Below are 21,036 nucleotides of genomic sequence, written 5' to 3'. Positions count from 1 at the left end.
CGCGCCAGCTGGCGGGGAAACAAACGCCATTTCCGCCAGCTGGCGGGGCGGAAATCCCTCCGGCGTCGGCCTAGCCCCTCAATGTTGGGGCTAGGCCGCCAAAGATGCGGAGCATTCCGCACCTTTGGGCCGGCACGATGCCCGTCTGATTGGCGCCGGCTTTGGCGCCAGTCGGCGGACATCCCGCCGTTGGGGGATAATTTCGCCCCAGGTCACACACAGTAACTGGGGTAGCCCCAGCTGAGATGTTAATTGGCCGTGGGCTTCTTACACGATTTGAGTTTGATTCTAACGGATATCGGCGCGAATCTGCACTGTAACAGAGATTTGAAAGGGCATTGCCCAGTTTGATGTTGAACTCTTTGACGCTTCGCACCTGACGACGTGGTGTTCGTTCTTAACTTCAATGACAGTGCTCTTTGGCTGTCTGGGATTGTCGTCCGTCAAATGGGACCAGTCTCTTACCAGGTTCGGTCTGGAAGCAGCTCATGAAAAGCCACCTGGATCACATTCGCTCACGGAGGTTGCTCCCTCGTGAAGTGCCTCGAAAGAAGCCTGCCCTGGATCCTCCGGCTTCATTGCTGATTAAGCCTGCTGTGACGCCTCCAGTCTCTCTCGACATTATGTCTTCCAACTCTGAGTCGGAGTCGCAGACCCCAGAGGTCTTGGACGACGACTCCGTAGTTCTACCGCATCCTGACGATTGTCCAACATGTCGTTCCCGTCACTGACAGCATTCACCAGTGTGGAATATGCCGACTGATCTGGCACAACAGCTCCATGAGGACGTTCCGGAGCCAAAGAGACTGCGATGTCCTCCACCTGATCTTCCTTCTCCATCTCATCGCTCATCGAGAGGGTCTTTGGACTTCAGGGGGGAGGAATGTAATATCCTGCATGTGATCTACAAGGTGGGGATGCTTGTCTTCCCCGTGCTCCTCCGGATTACGAGCTCCCCCACTAGGGGCAGAGTATCTGAATTACTCGGTGTATATAAAGTCGACGAGTAAGTCATCGACCAAGAGGAACCCGGTGCGGATCTACGGGGAAGTGCATGTCGTCTATAAATAAAACTTTGTTCTTATTTTTACTCAGTATGGACTCCCGTAAGGCCACCTTGGCAGCTTTAAAATAAATTCTTTAAAAATCTGGAATTTAATGTTGCACTATTAATGGTGTGAAGGCTCGTAAAATACAGGGCAATTGCCTGTCCCAACCTGTCTCCCGTTTACTGGTGGGCAGGATAGGGGTCAAGGAACCAACCCACCCTTCAGACTATTGAGATCTTTAAGTGAACTTCTGTTGAAAATGTTCATACATGGATGGCAAACTGCGGATGGAATCAGTGTCTGCTGGGATGCTCATTCTTGACCCCCATGTAGGGAAAGGTCACTTTGGTCAAGTGTGAGAGAATGAATGGTAACTGTGGCACCATTCCCCTGTGAAGCTCAACCAGTGGGATTGGTTGTTTATGAATTGTAAGGACGCGGGGAAATGCTTCCTTTGATACCCATTACTTGCATTTTCCACATTTTTACCTTTAGCCAAGTGAAAGGAACTGTTATTTTACAAGCTATTTATTTGAGCAATTATTTGATTGGTAACTTAGCAGGAAAATGTTTTTTGTACCAATCATGCTCTTTTGACCCACAGAGATGTAACTTTTTAAAGGTTTGAAACTTTTGAGGACTGATGCCTCTGAGTTGCACTTAAGCGATGTTACCTACAGACCAAAAGGAATTTAAAAATAGCCAATCAAATACCTGAAACAATTTTTTCAAGCAATTGAACCATCTGCAACTACTAATTTGTTTTAGAATTCAATAGGGTGGCACGGTGGCGCTGTGCTTAGCACTGCTACCTCACAGCGCCGAGGACCCGGGTCTGATCCCGGCTCCAGATCATTTTTTGTATGGAGTTTGCACATTCTCCCCGTGTTGCGTGGGTTGCACCCCCATAACTCAAAGATGTGCAGGGTAGGTGGATTGACCACGCTAAATTGCCCCTTAATTGGAAAAAAAAAGAATTGGATACTCTAAATTTATTTTTAAAAGTTTAGAATTCAATAAATAGGTTTTACAATTACGGGTGCGATTCAGCGACCACGTTTTGCCCGGTGCGGGTCCAGGCGCAATGGGTAAATCGCACGAGAGCCCCAAATCGGGCTCCACGCTGGGCCGATCACAAATTACCAGACTACCTCCGCCTGGCGCAATCTGGATCTTCGCCTGACTGGGTGCCAACCCTAGTACATGGGCACCATGCCACTGCCAGATATCAGGCCCAGGGAGGCCTTGCCACTTGGAGGGGAGGTGAAGGGGAGTTCTCAGGGGCCTTCCCCAGGGTTTGGAGAGTGAAGGGGGGTGAATAAAGTGGGGTTGGGCCTGGAAGGGGCAGGAGATATTGGGGCACAGTTCAAAATGGCGCCCGATCTGCGAGGAGCCTTGAAATCATTCTAAGTATGGCCTCAGCAGAGAAAAGCTACCCGAGGCCAAACAAAAAGGCAAAGTGCCGTTGGATTGCGGGATGTTTCTTGGTGCTGCAGGTGTTGAGAAACACCCCGCTAAACGCGCCCAACAGCGGACTCAGTTTGAAGTCCACTGAATCGCGCCCTACACAATTCTTTTAGTCATTTCCTTACCTTGGATACCAAGATGCTTTTTTGTTTTTAATTTTTATAAATATGTAAAGATTTCAATGTTATGGAGGAACATTCACGTTAGTGCAAAATGTCAAGGGAGGTGTTTTGAAACATCTCATTTGGAGATTTTTTTGAATTGTGGCAAGTTGCTTCAAACCATATATAGGCTTCTTTATCAGATAACAATCTCTTTTTTTTAGAATTTACAGTACCCAATTCTTTTTTCAATTCGGGGCAATTTAGCGTGGCCAATCCACCTACTCTGCACATCTTTGTGTTGTGGGGGTGAGACACGGCCTCCCAACAATCTCATGCTTTTTTTTTCTTAATAAACTACTTTAATGACTTGTAAAATGGAAGGACCCCTTTTAAATTCTTGTCCTTTTTAATTCCTGTCTTGCTGGCTGCTTCAACTTTGCAGATTTTAGGTTTAAACTACAGACTTTTGAACCCACCTTCTGCTGCAAGCTACTATTTGAACTGGCCCAATGGGATTGCCCTCCGTGCAGTATGAGTTGTGGCAGAGCTCCTTGATTTCATTTTGATGGGCTTGGCTTGCAGCCAAACAGCTCTTTTGAAATCCGGGTCTTTGACGGGCTCTTGCTTTTTTTTTCTTTATTCGTTCATGGGCTGGGCCAGCATTTATTGCCCATCCCTGAGGGCATTTAACAGTCAACCACATTGTTGTGGTCTGGAGTCACATGTAGGCCAGGCCAGGTAGGGATGGCAGATTTCCTTTTCTAAGTGAAACAGAAGGTATTGTATTTTGTACTTTATTATTGTCACAAATAAGCCTACATTACCACTGCAATGAAGTTACTGTAAAAATCCCCTAGTCGCCACACAGAGGGAGAATCCAGAATGTCCAAATTATCGAACAGCATGTCTTTCAGGACTTGTGGGAGGAAACCGGAGCACCCGGAGGAAACCCGCGCAGACACCGCTCAGACAGTGACCCAAGCGGGAATTGAACCTGGGATCCTTGCACTGTGAAGCAACAGTGCTGACCACTGTGCTATTGTGCCACCCAAAAGACAATCAACAATAGTTTCATGGTCATCATTAGACCTTTAATTCCAGATCATATTTTATTGAATTCAAATTCCACCATCTGCCCTGGTGGGATTGGAACTGGGTCCCCAGAGCATTTCTCTGGGTCTCTGGATTATTAGTCCAGTGACAATACCACTACGTCACTGCCTCCCCTAATTCTGATTGATTCTGATTGGGGGGCAGGTCCCGGAATATTCTGAATACACAGGCACGCTCCATTTAGCGGAGCTGAGTTGCAGTTCTGTGAAAACCTAGGAAGCAGCAGGTTCTGTCAGCTGAGGCTGGCAATTAAAACACTTTTCAGCCCGGCCTGTGAAAGTTTTCACTTCTGATTAAAAGGCTGGGGAGCTGAATCTGATTTTTTTTCTCAACTGATGGCCTGTGTTTAAAGACCTTTCTCTCTGCAGCAGGGTCCAGTCCAGTGTCACCGGCAGGTAGAGGAGGCTTTAAAATCCTCAGGTGAAGAATTCTAATATTACCTCAGTGATGCTGAGAGCCAGTCTGGTGAGGTCGTTCAAATGAACGTGACTCTCCAGAGAGAATTCTATCGTCTGAATGTTCTAGTTGGAGGCAAACTCTTTCAAGTTAGTGAGACACGACCTCCCCTTCACAAAACCATGCTGCCTCTCACTAATGCTTCCAAATGGGAGTAGATCCTGTCTTGAAGAATTCTCTCCAGCAATTTCCCTACCACTGACGTAAGGCTCACCGGCCTGTAGTTCCCTGGATTACCCTTGCTACCCTTCTTAAACAGAGGAACAACATTGGCTATTCTCCAGTCCTCCGGGACATCACCTGAAGACAGTGAGGATCCAAAGATTTCGGCCAAGGCCTCAGCAATTTCCTCTCTAGCCTCCTTCAGTATTCTGGGGTGGATCCCATCAGGCCCTGGGGACTTATCTACCTTAATATTTTTCAAGACGCCCAACACCTCATCTTTTTGGATCTCAATGTGACCCAGGCTATCTACACACCCTTCTCCAGACTCAACATCTACCAATTCCTTCTCTTTGGTGAATACTGATGCAAAGTATTCATTTAGTACCTCGCCCATTTCCTCTGGCTCCACACATAGATTCCCTTGCCTATCCTTCAGTGGGCCAACCCTTTCCCTGGCTACCCTCTTGCTTTTTATGTTTGTGTAAAAAGACTTGGGATTTTCCTTAATCCTATTTGCCAATGACTTTTCGTGACCCCTTCTAGCCCTCCTGACTCCTTGCTTAAGTTTCTTCCTACTCTCCTTATATTCCACACAGGCTTCGTCTGTTCCCAGCCTTTTAGCCCTGACAAATGCCTCCTTTTTCTTTTTGACGAGGCCTACAATATCTCTCGTTATCCAAGGTTCCTGAAAATTGCCGTATTTATCCTTCTTCCTCACAGGAACATGCCGGTCCTGAATTCCTTTCAGCTGACACTTGAAAGCCTCACACATGTCAGATGTTGATTTGCCCTCAAACATCCGCCCCCAATCTAGGTTCTTCAGTTCCCGCCTAATATTGTTATAATTAGCCTTCCCCAATTTAGCACATTCACCCGAGGACCACTCTTATCCTTGTCCACCAGCACTTTATAACTTACTGAATTGTGGTCACTGTTCCCGAAATGCTCCCCTACTGAAACTTCTACCACCTGGCCGGGCTCATTCCCCAATACCAGGTCCAGTACAGCCCCTTCCCTAGTTGGACTGTCTACATATTGTTTTAAGAAGCCCTCCTGGATGCTCCTTACAAACTCTGCCCAGTCTAAGCCCCTGGCACTAAGTGAGTCCCAATCAATACTGGGGAAGTTGAAGTCTCCCATCACAACAACCCTGTTGTTTTTACTCTTTTCCAAATTCTGTCTACCTATCTGCTCCTCTATCTCCCGCTGGCTGTTGGGAGGCCTGCAGTAAACCCCCAACATTGTGACTGCACCCTTTTTATTCCTGATCTCTACCCATATAGCCTCACTGCCCTCTGAGGTGTCCTCCCGTAGTACAGCTGTGATATTCTCCCTAACCAGTAGCGCAACTCCGCCACCCCTTTTACATCCCCCTCCATCCTGCCTGAAACATCTAAATCCTGGAACGTTTAGCTGCCAGTCCTGCCCTTCCCTCAACCAGGTCTCTGTAATGGCAACAACATCATAGTTCCAAGTACTAATCCAGGCTCTAAGTTCATCTGCCTTACCCGTAATACATTAAAACATATGCACTTCAGGCCACCAGTTCAGCAACTTCACCCGGTCTGCTCTGCCTCAGAGCCAGACTGGCCCTATTCCCTAGTTCTCCCTCAATGCTCTCACCTTCTGACCTATTGCTCCCGTGCCCACCCCCCTGCCATACTAGCAGTGAAGATTCCCATCTCTCATCCTGTTTAACCTGCATTATTTTGATCCGATCCCTTCCCCACCGTGCGTGCCTGTGTTGTGTGTCTGTGGGTGGAGGGTTGGATGCTATTTGGGAAGTAATTAGATTCACAGACTGTTGTTCTATTATCGTCATTGCATATTAAACGCTTCTCTTGTTACACATACATAGTTTTTTTAATGTTTTACTTACAAATCTAGGGTTGGATTCCCACTCCACGATGCTGAAATCAGGGGCTGGTCAGGGGCTGGTCAGGGGCTGAATTAGGGGCTGGTTTAGCACAGGGCTAAATCGGTGGCTTTTCAAGCAGACCAAGGCAGGCCAGCAGTGCAGGTTCAATTCCCCTACCAGCCTCCCCGAACAGGCGCTGGAATGTGGCGACCAGGGGCTTTTCACAGTAACTTCATTTGAAGCCTCCTTGTGACAATAAACGAATTTCATTTCATTCATTTTCAAATCACGTTCGGCGATGGGGCGGAGAATCCATTTTGGCGCCAAAATATGGAACGGCGCCAGATTTTGAATTCACCGCCCCCTGAAAAGAAGCGTACTCTAGAGGTACGCCACACCGATTATCCACGGCCCCAGCCATTGCCTGAGGCCCGCCCCGCAATGCTCCGTCCCAGACCGGCCGAGTTTCCAACAGCGTAGGTTACGTGTGTTCACACCGTTCGTGAACTCGGCGTGACAGCTGCGGACTCAGTCCAGGGCCGCCACAGTTGGGGGAGGGCCGATCCGCGGACATGGGAGCTTCATTCGGGGATGGGGGCACTGTGGGCAGGCGGTCCCGGGCGCGCGAGCAGATGGAGGGCGGCACTACTTTGGCAGTCCAGCTCCGCAGGCTGAGTCCGCCATGGAGCATGGCGCGGCCACTGTAGGCCGCCATAGTGCGCATACGTGGCTTCAGAACTGGAAGTGCTGATGGCCGTCTCGGCAGCTAGAGCTGTGAGCTACACGCTGCCTCCCTGCTAGCCCTCAGCAAAAGGGGGAATCAGTGGCAGTTTTATACCAGTTTTCCTTGCGTAAAAGGCCACCGTTTTCACGCCAGCGTGGGGAATTAGTCTCCAAACCGGAGAATCCAGCCCCTGGTGCCTGTAAGTCATTGGAGCAGTCAAGGGCCAAAGACCTGAAATACACAAATTACTGTCAATTCACTTATGTTGGGACTCTGTGGGGGTGAAATTGACCTGCACTCGCACAGGATGTTGTAACAAAAAGCAATTTTATTTTAAAACGCACAAATGGGCAGCATGGTGGCGCAGTGGGTTAGCCTTGGTGCCTCACGACGCCGAGGTCCCAGGTTCGATCCTGGCTCTGGGCCACTGTCCGTGTGGAGTTTGCACATTCTCCCCGTGTTCGCGTGGGTTTCACCCCCACAATCCAAAGATGTGCAGGCTAGGTGGATTGGCCAAGCTAAATTGACCCTTAATTGGAAAAAATGAATTGGGTACTCTAAATTTACAAAAGAAAACGCACAAATGATACTTATTCCCATGTAACCCAGAAAATACTGATGCAGATGTTAAATGATAAAATTACTGAAGCCACATGTTAGTTAGTTGATTGTACACTAATTTCCTTTGCAGATATGCCCATTTATGGTCCTGGTAAGATGCATTTTAATAATTTGTTTATTCATAGAGCCATTGTAATAAGAGTTGATGGCGAAGTGGTAAAATCACTGGGCAAAGAATCCAATATGCCCAGACTAATGCTCTGAGTGGTAGCTGGTGAAATTTAAATTCAACCTTTAAAAAATCTGTAATTGAAAGTTAACCTCGGTAAGGATAACTATGGAACTAGCAACCTTTGTTATAAAAGCTCATCTGGTTCATTTGGTTACTTAGCAGGAAAATGTTTTTTGTACCAATCATGCTCTTTTAACCCACAGAGATGTAACTTTTTAAAAGTTTGAAACTTTTGAGGACTGATGCCTCTGAGATGCACTTTAGCGATGTAATACCTACAGACCAAAAGGAATTTAAAAACTAGCCAATCAAATTGCTCAAACAATCTTTTCAATTTTTTCAAGCAATTGAACCATCTGCAACTACCAATTAAGTTTAGAATTCAATAGGGCGGCACGGTGGGGCAGTAGTTAGCACTGCTGCCTCACAACGCTGAGGACCCAGAATCAATCCCGGCTCCGGGTCACTTTCTGTGTGGAGTTTGCACATTCTCCCCGTGTCTGCATCAACTCAAAGATGTTGGCCACACTAAATTGCCCCTTAATTGGAAATAAAGAATTGGGTACTCTAAATTTATAAAAATAGGTTTAGAATTCAGTAAATATTTTTTTTAATTATGGGTGCGATTCAGCGACCACATTGTGCCCGGCATGGATCCAGGCGCAATGGGTGAATCGTACGAGCCCCAAAACGGGCTCCACGCTGGGCCAATCGCAAATTACCAGACAAGGTCCGCCTGGCGCAATCTGCATCTTGCCGTAACTGGGCAAGATTCAGATCTGCATATTTAAATGAGTCAATGGCTCAGTTAAAAATCTGGACGGCACATTTGCCCGGTGCCCGGGACTCAACGATCGCACCTGCGAACCTCACCAGGGTTTAATTTAGTACTAGTCCACACAAATGTGGCCAGTTGTAATGGTGATGTTCGATCAATAACTCCAGAAACAAGATTGAATGACAATTGAAGGTTTTATTGGACTAGATGTTTCCCCCAGCAATGCAGGTACAAAATGTAGCTGCTAGGGAGACACAGGCTCTTATACTCCGCCTTACTGGGCGGAACCAGCAGGCAGGCTTCACCAATGATATTGCTGTCTCAGGTACCTCCCACACCAATGGTCTTACAGCATCAACCTGGGTGCCATAATACCCCTAATACCGACTACCACATTCACCCCCTGTTTAAAAAAAAGAGTCCGGCGGGGGGGGGGGGGGGGGGCTCGCGTTGTACAGTGGTAGAGTTTGAGGTCATGGTGGTACCCGGTATACATTAGTACAGTGTTTTGCCTCGTTACATGTCACAACTATTTACAGTATTTATTTACATTCAAAATGAAGCAATTAGTCGGTCGGGGGCCCTGGTTGTCCTCTGCGATCGTATCAGTTTCAGCGGTGATGCAGGCACCAGCTCAGACATCCATGGCTCCAGGAGCATGGCTTCGGCTTCTTCGGCAGCTTCATCACCCCTAGATGGGACCAGTGGGAGAACCGATCCACCTGGGAAGGGGACCGCTGTGGGGTACGCCGGTGGGAGGGAGGGTGGGGTTGGTGGTGGGGGTGTGGGTGGGGACCCAGCAGGCGCCAGGTCCCGTAGGGATACTGTATCCTGTCGGCCGTCGGGGTACGCCATGTAGGCGTATTGAGGGTTAGCGTGAAGTAGGTGGACCATCTCGACCAATGGGTCCGACTTGAGCGCCCGCACGTGTTTGTGGAGCAGGATGGGTCCAGGAGTTGCCAGCCAGGTTGGGAGCAAGGTCCCGGAGGAGGACTTCCTAGGGAAGACAAGGAGACATTCATGAGGTGTCTGGTTGGTCGTGGTACACAGCAGTGACCGGATGGAGTGGAGGGCATCCGGGAGGACCTCCTGCCAGCGGGAGACTGGGAGATTCCTGGACCGTAGGGCCAGTAGAACGCTCTTCCAGACCGTTCCGTTCTCCCTCTCTACCTTCCGTTTCCCCGAGCGTTGTAACTGGTCGTCCAGCTCGAGGCAATGCACTTGCTGAGCAGGAATTGACGCAGTTCGTCGCTCATAAACGAGGACCCCCTATCGCTGTGTGTATGTAGGCGGGGAAACCGAACAGTGTAAAGATACTGTGGAGGGATTTTATGACGGTGGCTGCAGTCATGTCGGGGCAGGGATGGCGAATGGGAACCGGGAGTACTCGTCAATCACGTTCAGGAAGTACATGTTGCGGTCGGTGGAGGGGAGCGGTCCTTTGAAGTCCATACTGAGGCGTTCAAAGGGACGGGAAGCCTTTATCAGGTGCACTTTCTCTGGCCTGTAGAAGTGCGGCTTGCACTCCGCACAGATTTGGCAGTTCCTGGTGGCTGTCCTGACCTCCTCGATGGAGTAGGGCAGGTTGCGGGTCTTAATGAAATGGAAGAATCGAGTGACACCCGGGTGGCAGAGGTCCTCGTGGAGGGCCCGGAGTCGGTCCACTTGTGCGTTGGCACATGTGCCGCGGAATAGGGCATCAGGAGGCTCGTTTAGCTTCCCGGGACGATACAAGATCTCATAGTTGTAGGTGGAGAGCTCGATCCTCCACCGTAAGATCTTATCGTTCTTTATCTTGCCCCGCTGTGCATTATCGAACATGTAAGCAACCGACCGTTGGTCAGTGAGGAGAGTGAATCTCCTCCCAGCCAGGTAATGCCTCCAGTGCCGCACAGCTTCTACTATGATCTGAGCCTCCTTTTCAACTGAGGAATGGCGGATTTCTGAGACATGGAGGGTGCGTGAGAAGAAGGCCATGGGTCTACCCGCTTGGTTCAGGGTGGCCGCCAGAGCATCGTCGGACGCATCGCTATCGACTTGGAAGGGAAGGGATTCATCGATTGCGTGCATCGTGGCCTTGAAAACCGTGGATTGAATTAGTGAGCGGGCCTTGCCTGCATAGTTGGGGACCCACTGGGCACAATATGAAAAGATCCCAGGCAGTGTTTCAGGGCATTGGAGCAGTGGGGGAGGGGAAACTCCATGAGGGGGCGTTTGGGATCTGGGCCTATAACTCCATCATGCACTACGTAGCCGACGATGGCTAGATGGTCGGTGCTGAACACGCATTTGTCCTTGTTGTAGGTTAGATTAAGGATTTTTGCGATATGGAGACATTTTCGGAGGTTGGTGTCGTGGTCCTGCTGGTCGTGGCCACAGATGGTGACGTTATCGAGGTACGGAAACGAGGCCCGCAAACCGTACCAGTCAACCATTCGGTCCATCTCCCGTTGGAAGACCGAGACTCCATTTGTGACAACGAAGGGAACCCTTAAGAAGTGGTAGAGCCGCCTATTTGCTTTGAATGCCGTATATTTGCGGTCGCTAGGGCGGATGGGGAGCTGGTGGTAGGCAGATTTTAAATCCACCGTGGAAAAGACCTTGTATTGTGCAATCTGATTGACCAGATCAGATATGCGGGGGAGAGGGTACGCATCGAGCTGCGTATACTTGTTGATGGTCTGACTATAATCGATGATCACTCTATGCTTCTCCCCGGTCTTTACACCACTACTTGAGCTCTCCAGGGACTGTTGCTAGCCTCAATAATACCTTCCTTCAGTAACCGCTGGACTTCCGATCTAATGAAGGTCCGGTCCTGGGCACTATACCACCTGCTCCTGGTGGCGACGGGTTTGCAATCCGGGGTGAGGTTCGCAAACAGGGAAGGCGGATCGACTTTGAGGGTCGCGAGGCTGCAGACAGTAAGTGGGGTATAGGGCCGCCGAATTTAAAAGTTAAACTCTGGAGGTTACATTGGAAATCTAACCCTAGGAGCGTGGCAGCGCAGAGGTGAGGAAGGACGTAGAGCCGGAAATTTTTTAATTCCCTTCCCTGGACCGTGAGGTTCGCTACACAGAACCCTTTGATCTCTACAGAGTGAGACCCGGAGGCCAGGGAGATTTTTTTATTAACTGGGTGGATGGGAAGAGAACAGCTCTCTGTGCTCCCGGAGTCGATCAGGCAGGATGTTTTGTGCCCATTGATGAGCACGGTCGTCGTCGCGGTCATGAGCGTTCGGGGCCGAGACTGGTCCAGGGTCACCGAGGCAAGTCGTGGCAAAAGTTGGAGGGTTTCCTTGGGCGGTGTGTGGTTATCCGAATCGGGGCCCTGAGACTCCAGCCAAATGGCGGCACCCACTGGTCGCACATGGCTGGGGGTGTGCAAGATGGCAGCGCCCATCCATCGCACGTGGTCCCCGGGGAACAAGATGGCGGCACCCGGGGCCCGCACGTGGCTCTGGAACAGGAAGATGGCGGCGCCCGCTGGCCGCACGTGGCGCGCGAAGAGAGTTGGGGTGGCGGTCCCGGCTCGCCCCCGGAGACCGCGGCGACTGCCCGGGCCTAGTATACCGCCACGAAATGGCCCTTTTTGCCGCACCCTTTGCAGGTGGAGGAGCGGGCCAGGCAGCACTGCCGTGGGTGCTTGGCCTGCCTGCAAAAATAGCAGCGGGGCCCCCCGGGGTTGCCTGGTAGTCGTGCAGCACAAGCTTGTGGGGGGATGGGGGATGCATCGGAGTCGGCCGTGGGGGGGTTCCACACTGCCCAAGGGGCTGCCGTGCGGTCGGATACGTAAGCGCAGGCGTTTCGGGAGGCCACATCCAGGGAGTTAGCAAGGGCCCGTGCCTCCTTGAGGCCTAGTGTCTCTTTTTCTAGCAGCCGCTGGAGGATTTGGGAGGACAGCATACCTGCAACGAATGCGTCCCGGATCAAAAGTTCTGTGTGATCGCTGGCTGAAACTTGCGGGCAGTCACAGTTCCTACCTACCACCAGGAGCGCATGGTAGAATTCGTCCAGCGATTCCCTGGGGGTTTGTCGCCTCGTCGCTAGCAGATGTCGAGAGTAGACCTGGTTTACTGGGCGAATATAGTGTCTTTTCAGCAGGGTCATTGCGGCCTCGAAAAAGTCCGCGTCCTCGATGATGGTGTAGATTTCTGGGCTCACCCTCGAGTGGAGAACTTGCAGTTTCTGGTCCTCCGTAGGTGCAGTCGTGGCCATCCTGAGGTACCCTTTGAAGCACACCAGCCAGTGTTTGAAGGTTGCCTCTGAGTATGCCGCATGGGGGCTGAGTTGCAGACACTCCGGCTTGATTCGGAGCTCCATTCTTTAAAACCAAGTCCAATAAATTGATGCTCGACCAATAACTCCAGAAATAACAATTGAAGGCTTTATTGGGCTAGATGTTTCCCCCAGCAGCGCAGCAGAATGCAGCTGCTAGGGAGACACAGGCTCTTATACTCCGCCTTACTGGGCAGAACCAGCATGCAGGCTTCACCAATGATATTGCTGTCTCAGGCACCTCCCACACCAATGGTCTTACAGCATCAACCTGGGTACCGTAATACCCCTAATACCGACTACCACAAATGGCACTTGGCGAGGAAATCTCCCAGGCCACTGGAGATCTCCGGATGGTCAGAGACAGGGTAGGGTGGTACCCTGAGACACTCCCCTGGCACTGTCAGGTGCCTGGGTGGCACTGCCAGGGTGCCAGGTTTGCAGTGCCATGGTGCCCAAGTACTAGGGTTGGCACTGCCAGGGATCATGCCCAAGGGGGGTATTGCCACTTGGAGGGGATGGTGAAGGGGTGTTCCGCGGGGCCACCCCAAGGTTGGGGGGAGTGAAGTGGGGTCTGGAAGGGGCTGCAGTTCAAAATGGCACCCGATCTGTGAATAGCTTTGAAATCACTTGAAGTACAGCCTCGGCAGGGAGGCCGTTCAAATGAACGTGACTCCCCAGAGAGAATTCTATTGCCTGCATGTTTTAATTGGAGGCGAACGTTAAAAAGTCCAAACCAACCAATGGTTTTCAACACCTCACATTCTGATAAGATCACCGCCTACAAAGACTGCTACTTCAGCAGTGATTATTCTCATCTCTCGTCCTGTTTAACCTCCATTATTTTGACCCTATCCCTTCACCACTGTGCGTGTCTGTGTTGTGTATATGTGGGTGGAGGGCGGAACTCTGTTGGGGAAGTAATTAGATTAGCAGACTGTTCTTCTATTATCGCTATTATCTTCTCTTGTTCTAAATACATAGTCTTTTAATGTTTTACTTACAAATCTGGTGGCTGTAAGTCATTGAAGCAGTCAAGGGTCAAAGATCTCAGGAAAATATTCAAATTATTGGATAATTCACTTATGCTGGGACTCTGGGGTCTATGGGGCTGAAATTGACCGGCACTCGCCCTGGATGTTGGAACAAAAAGCAATTATCTTTTAAAACGTACAAATGATTAATATACTTATTCCCATGAAACCCAGAAAATGCTGCAGTAATGTGAAATAAGAAGATTCCTGAAGCCACGTTTTAGCTACTTGACTGTACACTAATTTCCTTTGCAGGTCTGCCCATTTATGCGACTGGTAAGATGCATTTTATTCATTTGTTTTTTGCATCGAGCCATAGTAATAAGGGGAGATGGTGGCAAAGTGGTAAAATCACTGGGCAAATAACCCAAGATGCCCAGACTAATGCTCTGAGGGGATGTGTTCAAATCTCACCTTTGTACCTGGTGGAATTTAAATTCAACCTTTAAGAAACCTGTCATTGAAAGCTAACCTTGGTAAGGATAACGATGGAACCAGCAAAGTGCCATTGGATAGCGGGGTGTTTCTTGCCGCTGCAGGCTTTGAGAAATACCCCGCTAAATGCGTCCGACAGTGAACTTAGTTTGAAGTCCACTGAATCGCGCCCTACACAATTCTGTTAGTAATTTCTTTACCTTGGATACCTAGGTGGTTTTTTGTTTTTAATTTTAATAAATATTTAAAGGTTTCAATGTTTTTGAGGAATATTCATGTCAGTGCAAAACTTTACGGGAGGTGTTTTGAAACATCTCATTTGGAGATTTTTCTGAATTGTGGCAAGTTGCTTCAAACCATGTGAAAGTTTCTTCGTCAAATACATTTCCCAACAATCTCTTTTTTTTTAAATTTAAAGTACCCAATTCTATTTTTCAATTCAGGGGCAATTTAGCGTGGTCAATCCACCTACTCTGCACATCGTTGGGTTGTGGGGGTGGGATACGGCCTCCCAACAATCTTATGCTTTTTTTTCTTAATAAACTACTTTAATGACTTGCAAAATGGAAGGAACCCCTTTTAAATCCTTGCCCTTTTTTGTACTTTATTATTGTCATAGGTAGGCTTACATCAACACTGCAATTACGTTACTGTGAAAATCCCCCAGTCGCCACACAGAGGGGACTTCAGAATGTCCAAATTAGCTAACAGCACGTCTTTTGGGATTTGTGGGAGGAAACCGGAGCATCCGGAGGAAACCCACGCAGACACAGGTAGAACGTGCAGACTCCGCACAGACAGTGACCCAAACGGGAATTGAACCTGAGACATTGGCGCTGTGAAGCAACAGTGCTAACCACTATGCTACCATGTCACCCTAAGACAATCGACAATGGTTTCATGGTCATCATTAGACTTTTATTGAATTCAAATTCCACCATCTGCCCTGGTGGGATTCGAACTGGGTCCCCAGAGCATTTCTCTGGGTCCCTGGATTATTAGTCTAGTGACAATACCACTGCGTCACTTCCTCCCCTAATTCTGATTGCTTCTGATTGGGGGGCTGGTTCCGGAATATTCTGAAAACACAGGCAAGCTCCACTTTGTGGAGTTTCAGTTCTTTGAAAACCTAGGAAGCAGCAGGTTCAGTCAGTTAACGCTGGCAATTAAAACACTTTTCAGCCCGGCCTGTGAAAGTTTCACTGCTGATTAAAAGGCTGGGGAGCTGAATCTGATTTTCTCTCAACTGATGGCCTGTGTTTAAAGATCTTTCTCTCCGCAATCAGTTATCTGCAGGAGGGTCCAGACCAGTGCCATCAGCAGGAAGAGGGGGCTGATTGAAAACCTATTTCAAATCCTCAGGTGAAGAATTCTAATATTACCTCAGTGAGGCTGAGAGCCAGTCTGGTGGAGGTCATTTAAATGAACGTGACTCCCCAGAGAGAATTCTATTGCCTGCATGTTATAATTGGAGGCAAACATTAAAAAGTCCAAACCAACCAATGGTTTTCAAACCTCATATTTCTATATTTTTTTTTTTAAGTATTTTTATTAAGGCTTTGCAGTATTTTTCATAATAAAACAGTAGTAACAATAATAACAAAACAAACTAGAGTGAACATTAACATAGTGCAAAAAGAGAATATACAATAACAATTAAATAGACATTATCCCACGTGACTCAGTCTTCCCACACCATCCCAATGAAGCACTCACACCCCACCCACCTCCCACCCCTACGGATTGCTGCTGCTGCTGACATTTTAATTTTCCCCGAGAAAGTCGATGAACGGCTGGCACCTCCGAGAGAACTCGAGCGTAGACCCGCTTCAGGCAAACTTTATTTTCTCGAGGCTGAGAAACCCAGTCATGTCATTAACCCAAGTCTCTACATTCGGGGGCTTCGAGCCCCTCGAGTCCCTCCACATTAATAAAATCCGTCTCCGGGCTACTAGGGAGGCAAAGGCCAAGACGTTGGCCTCTTTCATCCCCTGAAATCCCGGGTCTTCTGACACTCCAAACATCGCTATCTCTTGACTCGGCACCACCCGTATGTTAAGCACCTTGGACATTGCCCTCGCAAAGCCTTGCCAGAACTATCTAAGCTCCGGGCATGCCCAAAACATGTGGACATGGTTTGCAGGGCTGCCCTTGCACCTCATATAACTGTCTTCTACCCAAAAAAACGTGTTCATTCTCGCTGCCGTCATGTGTGCCCGGTGGACCACCTTAAATTGAATTAGACTGAGCCTGGCACATGATGAGGAGGAATTAACCCTGCCCAGGGCCTCTGCCCAAAGACCCGCTTCCAACTTTTCACCTAGCTCCTCCTCCCACTTGCCCTTGAGCTCCTCCACCGGGGTTTCCTCCGCCTCCTGTAGTTCCTGGTAGATATCCGACACGTTCCCCTCCCCCACCCAGGTGCCGGAGACCACCCTGTCCTGTATCCTCAGTGGCGGCAGCGTCGGAAAGGCCACTACCTGTTTTTTCAGGAAGTCTCGTACTTGCAGATATTTAAAGGCGTTTCCTGGCGGCAGATTAAATTTGTCCTCTAGCGCCTTCAAAGTGGGAAAGCTTCCGTCTATGAACAGATCTCCCATCTTTCTGATGCCTGCCCTCTGCCAGCTCTGGAACCCACCATCCATCCTACCCGGGACAAACCTGTGGTTGTTACATATCGGGGTCCAGACCGACACTCCCTCCACCTTCTTGTACCTCCTCCACTGTCCCCAGATCCGCAGTGTCGCCGCCACCACAGGACATGTGGAGTAACGGGTCGGCGAGAACTGCAAAGGAGCCATTATCAAAGCTCCCAGACTAGTACCTTTACATGACGCCGCCTCCAGCTGCACCCACGCTGCCCCCACCCCCCCCCCCCCCCCCCCCCCCCCCCACTTGCGCTCCAACAGCGATCTCCTTACTTGCGGGGTCTTATTCAACCACACAAAGCCCGAAATGATCCTACTCACACACTTAAAAAAGGCCTTAGGGATGAAGATGGGGAGGCACTGAAAGACAAACAAAAATCTGGGGAGGACAGTCATTTTCACGGTGTGCACCCTCCCTGCCAGTGACAGCGGGAGCATGTCCCACCTTTTAAAGTCCCCTTCCATTTGCTCCACCAACCGGGTCAGGTTGAGCCTGTGCAGGGCATCCCATTTCCTGGCCACCTGTATACCCAGGTAACGAAAACTTTTCTCTACCATCCTGAGCGGCAGCTCTTTCAGTCTCTTCTCCTGCCCCTTGGCCTGGATCACAACAACTCGCTCTTTCCCATGTTCAGTTTGTACCCTGAAAAACTACCAAAATCCCTCAGGATCTGCAGAACCTCCCCCATTCCCTCCACAGGGTCCGAAATGTACAGGAGCAAATCATCCGTGTATAGCGAGACCCGATGTTCCACCCCTTTCTCTCTAGCCTCATTGAAGGTCCTCATCAGGAGTGGGCTCAATATTTCCGAAAATTTCTTATAGAATTCTACCTGGTAACCGTCCGGCCGCGGGGCTTTACCCGATTGCATGCCCTCTATACCCTTGACAATCTCGTCCAATTCAATCGGGGCCCCAGCCCCTCCACCAGGTCCTCTTCCACCTTTGGAAACCTCAACAGGTCCAAAAATTGCCTCATCCCCTCCGCTCCCGTCGGGGGCTCCGACTCGTATAGTTTACTACAGAACTCCTTAAAGACTCCATTCACACCCCCCTGGATCCAAGACCATATTATCCTCCTTATTCTTTACTCCCCCGATTTCCCTGGCCACCTCCCTCTTTCGCAGTTGATGTGCCAGCATTCTACTAGCTTTCTCCCCGTACTCATAGACTGCCCCCCTTGCCTTCCTCAGCTGTGCTACCGCTTTCCCTGTGGTCAGCAGTTCAAACTCTGCCTGCAGACTCCGTCGCTCCCTCGGTAGCCCCGCCTCGGGGGCCTCCGCGTATCTGCTGTCCACTCGGAGTATCTCCTCCACCAGTCTCTCCCTCTCCGCTCTTTCTCTCTTTTCCCTATGGGATCGAATTGATATGAGCTCCCCTCTGACAACTGCCTTCAGAGCCTCCCAGACCGTTGCCGCTGCTACCTCACCCGTCTCGTTTGTTTCCAGGTAATCCTGGATGTTCCTGCTAATCCACCCGCAAACCTCTTCGTCCATCAGCAGCCCCACATCCAGTCTCCATAGTGGGATCTGCCCTCTCTTCTCACTAAGCCGCAGGTCCACCCAGTGCGGGGCATGGTCCGAGACTGTGATTGCTGAGTATTCTGTCCCCGTCACCTTTGGGATTAACGCCCTGCTCAAGACAAAGAAGTCTATGCGGGAATAAACCTTATGAACGTGGGAGAAAAAAGAGAACTCCTTCGCTCTCGGCCGCGCGAAAATCCTGGGATTTCCCCCCCCACATCTGCTCCATAAAACCCTTCAGTTCCTTAGCCACTGCCGGTCGCTTCCCTGTCCTGGACTTCGACCGGTCCAGCTCGGGGTCAATGACTGTGTTAAAGTCTCCCCCCATGATCAGATTGTGTGACTCTAAGTCTGGGATTTTGCCCAGCATACGTCTCATAAATTCCACATCATCCCAATTCGGAGCGTAAACATTCACAAACACCACCCGGACCCCCTCCCACTTTCCACTCACCATTATGCGATCGTTTGGTCTATTGATGCCTTCATCAGGGCCAGCATGTCCTTTTTAAGATCAGCAAAGCAGCCCCTAAGGAACTCCTGTTGCTCCTGTGACCACTGCGTCCATGCACCCTGGTCTATAACGGCCGCCAAGCCGTGCCTCGGAGCCCGCTCCGCACTCTTCTGTCTGTTGGGACTTAAACGCTTCACCCGGCCACTCCTGGTCCAGCTATCCATACAACAGAGAGGGAATCCTTTTGGCAGTATTCGTTTCACCAATCTGCCCCAAAAAGTCCATGAAAAGTCCTGAAAAAATGTCCGAGGGTCCACTCCAGATGGGAGCTGCCAAATGCGCGACCTACTCCTTCATGGCCGCCACCGGAAGTCTCGTCACCGCTTCTTCAATTGCCTTTGCGAGATCTTTTCGCAGTTGTTCCCTCTGCTGCTGGAATTCAGCTTTAATAAAGGCCATCAAGTCAGTTTGAAGCGTTTGAGCTTGCCCTTCCCCCGCCTGCATGCTTGAAGAGGCTTTTGTCTTTGCTGCAGCACCAGCCAAATCCCTCACTGTTTCTGCCGGGTCTAGTAACCAAGAGACATACCATTCCTGGGGGAAAGTACTCCTCCAACATTCACCTACATCTTTTCATCAAAATTCCACCCCGTATTGATTAAAAAGAGCTCTTTTCTGTAACCTTGGGCAGGAGCTGCCTTTTATGTGACCAGTTACTCCATGGTCCACACCGGAAATCAACACCTCATATTTTTATAAGATCACCGCCTACAAAGACTGCGACCGCAGCAGTGATTATTCCCATCACTCGTCCTGTTTAACCTCCATCATTTTGATCCTATCCCTTCCGCACTGTGTGTGTGTCTGTGTTGTGTGTCTGTGGATGGAGGGTGGGAAGATGTTATGGAAGTAATTAGATTAGCAGACTGTTGTTCTATTATCGCCATTGCATGATTAACTCTTCTCTTGTTATAAATACATCGTTTTTTTATTGTTTTACGTACAAATCTGGTGGCTGTAAGTCATTGAAGCAGTCAAGGGTCAAAGATCTCAGGAAAATATACAAATTATTGGATAATTCACTTATTTTGGGACTCTGGGGTCTATGGGGCTGAAATTGACCGGCACTTGCCCAGGATGTTGTAACAAAAAGCAATTATCTTTTAAAACGTACAAATGATTAATATACTTATTCCCATGAAACCCAGAAAATGCTGCAGTAATGTGAAATAAGAAGATTCCTGAAGCCACATGTTAGTTACTTGATTGTACACTAATTTCCTTTGCAGATATCCCCATTTATGCCACTGGTAAGAAGCATTTTAATTATTTGTGTTTTCACGGAGCCACAGTAATAAGGGGAGTTGGTGGCAAAGTTGTAAAATCACTGGGCAAATAACCCAAGATGCCCAGACTAGTGCTCTGAGGGGATGTGTTCAAATCTCACCTTTGTACCTGGTGGAATTTAAATTCTGCCTTTAAGAAATCTGTAATTGAAAGCTAACCTCGGTAAGGATAACTATGGAACCAGCAACCTTTGTCCTTTGTTGTAAAAGCTCATCTGGTTTATTAATGTCCTTTGGGAAGGAAACCTGCCACACAAACGTGGATCAGTTGTAATGGCACTTGGCGGGGGAATCGCCCAGGCCACTGGAGAATCCCGGGTGGTCAGAGACAGGGAAGGGTGATGCCCTGGCACTCCCCTGGCATTCATCTGGCACTGTCAGGTACCTGGGTGGCACTGCCAGGGTGCCAGATTGGCAGTGCCATGGCGCCCAAGTACTAGGGTTGGCACTGCCAGGGATCATGCCCAAGGGGGGTATTGCCACTTGGAGGGGATGGTGAAGGGGTGTTCCCAGGGGCCACCCCAAGGTTGGGGGGAGTGAAGTGGGGTCTGGAAGGGGCTGCAGTTCAAAATGGCACCCGATCTGTGAATAGCTTTGAAATCACTTGAAGTACAGCCACGGCAGGGAGGCCGTTCAAATGAACGTGACTCCCCAGAGAGAATTCTATTGCCTGCATGTTTTAATTGGAGGTGAACGTTAAAAAGTCCAAACCAACCAATGGTTTTCAACACCTCACGTTCTGATAAGATCACCGCCTACAAAGACTGCTACTTCAGCAGTGATTATTCTCATCTCTCGTCCTGTTTAACCTCCAT

General features: G+C 49.5%; 1 protein-coding gene across 50 annotated transcripts in view; it reads left to right on the top strand.

Annotated features, from left to right (window-relative positions):
* The window catches only part of LOC140388478 (inter-alpha-trypsin inhibitor heavy chain H3-like), a 195,763-nt gene that overhangs the window by 134,715 nt on the left and 40,012 nt on the right, over positions 1–21,036 (top strand). For 10 of the 50 annotated variants that reach the window (XM_072472742.1, XM_072472739.1, XM_072472737.1 and 7 more), the window contains one exon: positions 7,628–7,648. The exons of 6 other annotated variants lie outside the window; for them this stretch is intronic. In XM_072472742.1, coding sequence (XP_072328843.1) covers positions 7,628–7,648 — 21 coding nt within the window. Of the gene's footprint in view, positions 1–7,627; positions 7,649–14,073; positions 14,095–20,164; positions 20,186–21,036 lie in introns of all 50 variants that reach the window. 34 more of the 50 variants (XM_072472708.1, XM_072472713.1, XM_072472704.1 and 31 more) reach the window with 6 other exon arrangements.

This window comes from Scyliorhinus torazame, chromosome 13, assembly GCF_047496885.1.
Source record: "Scyliorhinus torazame isolate Kashiwa2021f chromosome 13, sScyTor2.1, whole genome shotgun sequence".
Lineage (NCBI taxonomy): Eukaryota > Metazoa > Chordata > Chondrichthyes > Carcharhiniformes > Scyliorhinidae > Scyliorhinus > Scyliorhinus torazame.
Note: the sequence above shows the minus strand (reverse complement) of the source record. Positions and strands in the feature narration are given on the sequence as shown.